This window comes from Nicotiana sylvestris, chromosome 5 (genome assembly GCF_000393655.2).
Source record: "Nicotiana sylvestris chromosome 5, ASM39365v2, whole genome shotgun sequence".
Lineage (NCBI taxonomy): Eukaryota > Viridiplantae > Streptophyta > Magnoliopsida > Solanales > Solanaceae > Nicotiana > Nicotiana sylvestris.
In genome coordinates this window covers 154,058,011-154,060,254 of record NC_091061.1, presented here as the reverse complement: position 1 = coordinate 154,060,254, position 2,244 = coordinate 154,058,011, and the positions used below count along the sequence as shown (strand labels likewise).

Below are 2,244 nucleotides of genomic sequence, written 5' to 3'. Positions count from 1 at the left end.
CTACCAAACATACATATCCTGATCGACAATTGCGCCAAGCATGAACTCCAATCCTTTGTAGATTGCTTCGTGGGTTATCACCAGATTTGGATGGATGAAGAGGACGTAGAGAAAACAGCTTTTATCACACCGTGGGGGGTATACTACTATAAGATGATGCCATTTGGTCTAAAAAATGCTGGGGCTACTTATATGAGAGCCATGACAACCATCTTCCATGATATGATACATAAAGAAATAGAGGTGTATGTTGATGATGACATCATCAAATCCAAGAGAGACGCAGATCACATAGATGACTTGAGAAAGTTCTTTGATAGGTTAAGGAGGTATAACTTAAAACTGAACCCCGCAAAATGTGCATTTGGGGTTCCCACAGGAAAGTTATTAGGATTCATCATCAGCCGACGGGGAATTGAGTTGGACCCGTCCAAAGTTAAGGCTATTCAAGAATTATCACCACCAAAGAGCAAGAAGGACGTGATGAGCTTCCTAGGACGTCTCAACTATATCAGTCGCTTCATAGCACAATCCACAGTTATATGTGAACCCATCTTCAAGAGGTTGAGGAAAGATGCTGAAACAAGTTGGATTGAAGATTGTCAGAAGGCTTTTAAAATCAAGGAGTACATGTCCACACCACCAGTCCTGGTACTGCCAGAACTTGGGAGACCTTTGATACTCTATGTATTTGTATTAGATAGAGCTTTCAGATGTGTTTTGGGACAACATGATGAGACAGGGAGAAAGGAGCAAGCTATATACTACTTGAGTAAGAAGTTCACACCCTATGAAGCACGATACTCTCTGTTGGAGCGCACTTGTTGTGCTTTTACCTGGACAGCTCAGAAGTTGAGGCATTACTTCTGTTCCTATACCACGTACCTCATATCTAGGATGGGCCCTCTGAAGTATATCTTTCAGAAGCTCATGCCGACCAGAAAATTAGCCAAGTGGAAGATACTGTTAAGTGAGTTTGATATCATCTATGTAACTCAGAAGGCGGTCAAAGGACAGTCATTGGAAGACCATCTCGCTGAAAATCCTGTGGGAGGAGAATACAAACCCTTGAAAACGTATTTTCCTGATGAAGAAATATCATTCATATGAGAGGACATTACTCAAGCTTACGATGGTTGGAGGATGTTCTTCGATGGAGCTGTAAACTTCAAAGGAGTGGGCATTGGAGCGGTTTTGGTATCAGAAACAAGTCAACACTACCTTGTATCTGCGAAGCTTAGGTTTTCATGCACCAACAATATGGCGGAATATGAAGCTTGCATCATGGGGCTCAATCTGGTCATCAATATGAATATACATGAGTTACTGGTGATAGGAGATTCGGATCGTCTAGTACATCAGGTTCAAGGAGAGTGGGCTATGAAGAACACCAAGATACTACCATACTTGTATCATGTGCAGGAATTGATGAAAAGATTCACAAAGATAGAATTCAAAGATGTACCCAGAATTCAAAATGAGTTTGCAGATGCACTGGACACTTTGTCATCAATGATACAACATCCAGACAAGAATTTCATTGATCCCGTCCCGATGAGGATCCATAATCAACCAACTTACCGTGCTCATGTTGAAGAGGAGACGGATGGAAAGCCTTGGTTCCGCGACATCAAAGAATATTTGACAAGAGGAGAATATCCAGAGCAGGCAAACCACACTCAGAAACGCACGTTGTGGAGGCTATCCAATCACTTCTTCCAAAGCGGAGGGACCCTATATAGAAGAACCCCTGATCTAGGGTTGTTAAGGTGTGTTGACGTAAAGGAAGCTTCTAGATTGCTCGAAGAAATACACGCCGGAACTTGTGGACCACATATGAATGGTTTTGTTCTAGCCAAGAAAATACTCAGAGCTGGATATTTTTGGATAACCATGGAGATGGATTGCATCCGGTACATATAAAAATGCCACCAATGTCAGGTACATGTAGACATGATAAGGGTACCACCTAATGAGCTCAACATAACAAGTGCACCTTGGCCTTTTGTTTCCTGGGGAATAGATGTCATCGGTCTGATCGATCCCACTGCTTCAAATGGGAATAGGTTCATTTTAGTAGCTATTGACTACTTCACAAAATGGGTAGAGGCTGCATCCTAAAAAGCTGTAACCAAGAAAGTCATCGCAGACTTTGTCAAGGATCGCATTGTTTGCCGATTCGGAGTTCCCAAGTCCATTATTACTGATAAAGCCGCCAATCTCAATAGTGACTTGATGAAAGCC

General features: G+C 42.2%; 1 protein-coding gene across 1 annotated transcript; it reads left to right on the top strand.

Moving 5' to 3' along the window:
* The first annotated feature begins 1,260 nt into the window (after positions 1 to 1,260).
* Positions 1,261 to 1,923, top strand: LOC138869512 (uncharacterized). Its single transcript, XM_070147134.1, has one exon. It carries the CDS (start codon positions 1,261 to 1,263, stop codon positions 1,921 to 1,923), a length of 663 nt encoding a protein of 220 aa, XP_070003235.1.
* Positions 1,924 to 2,244: the final 321 nt, after the last annotated feature.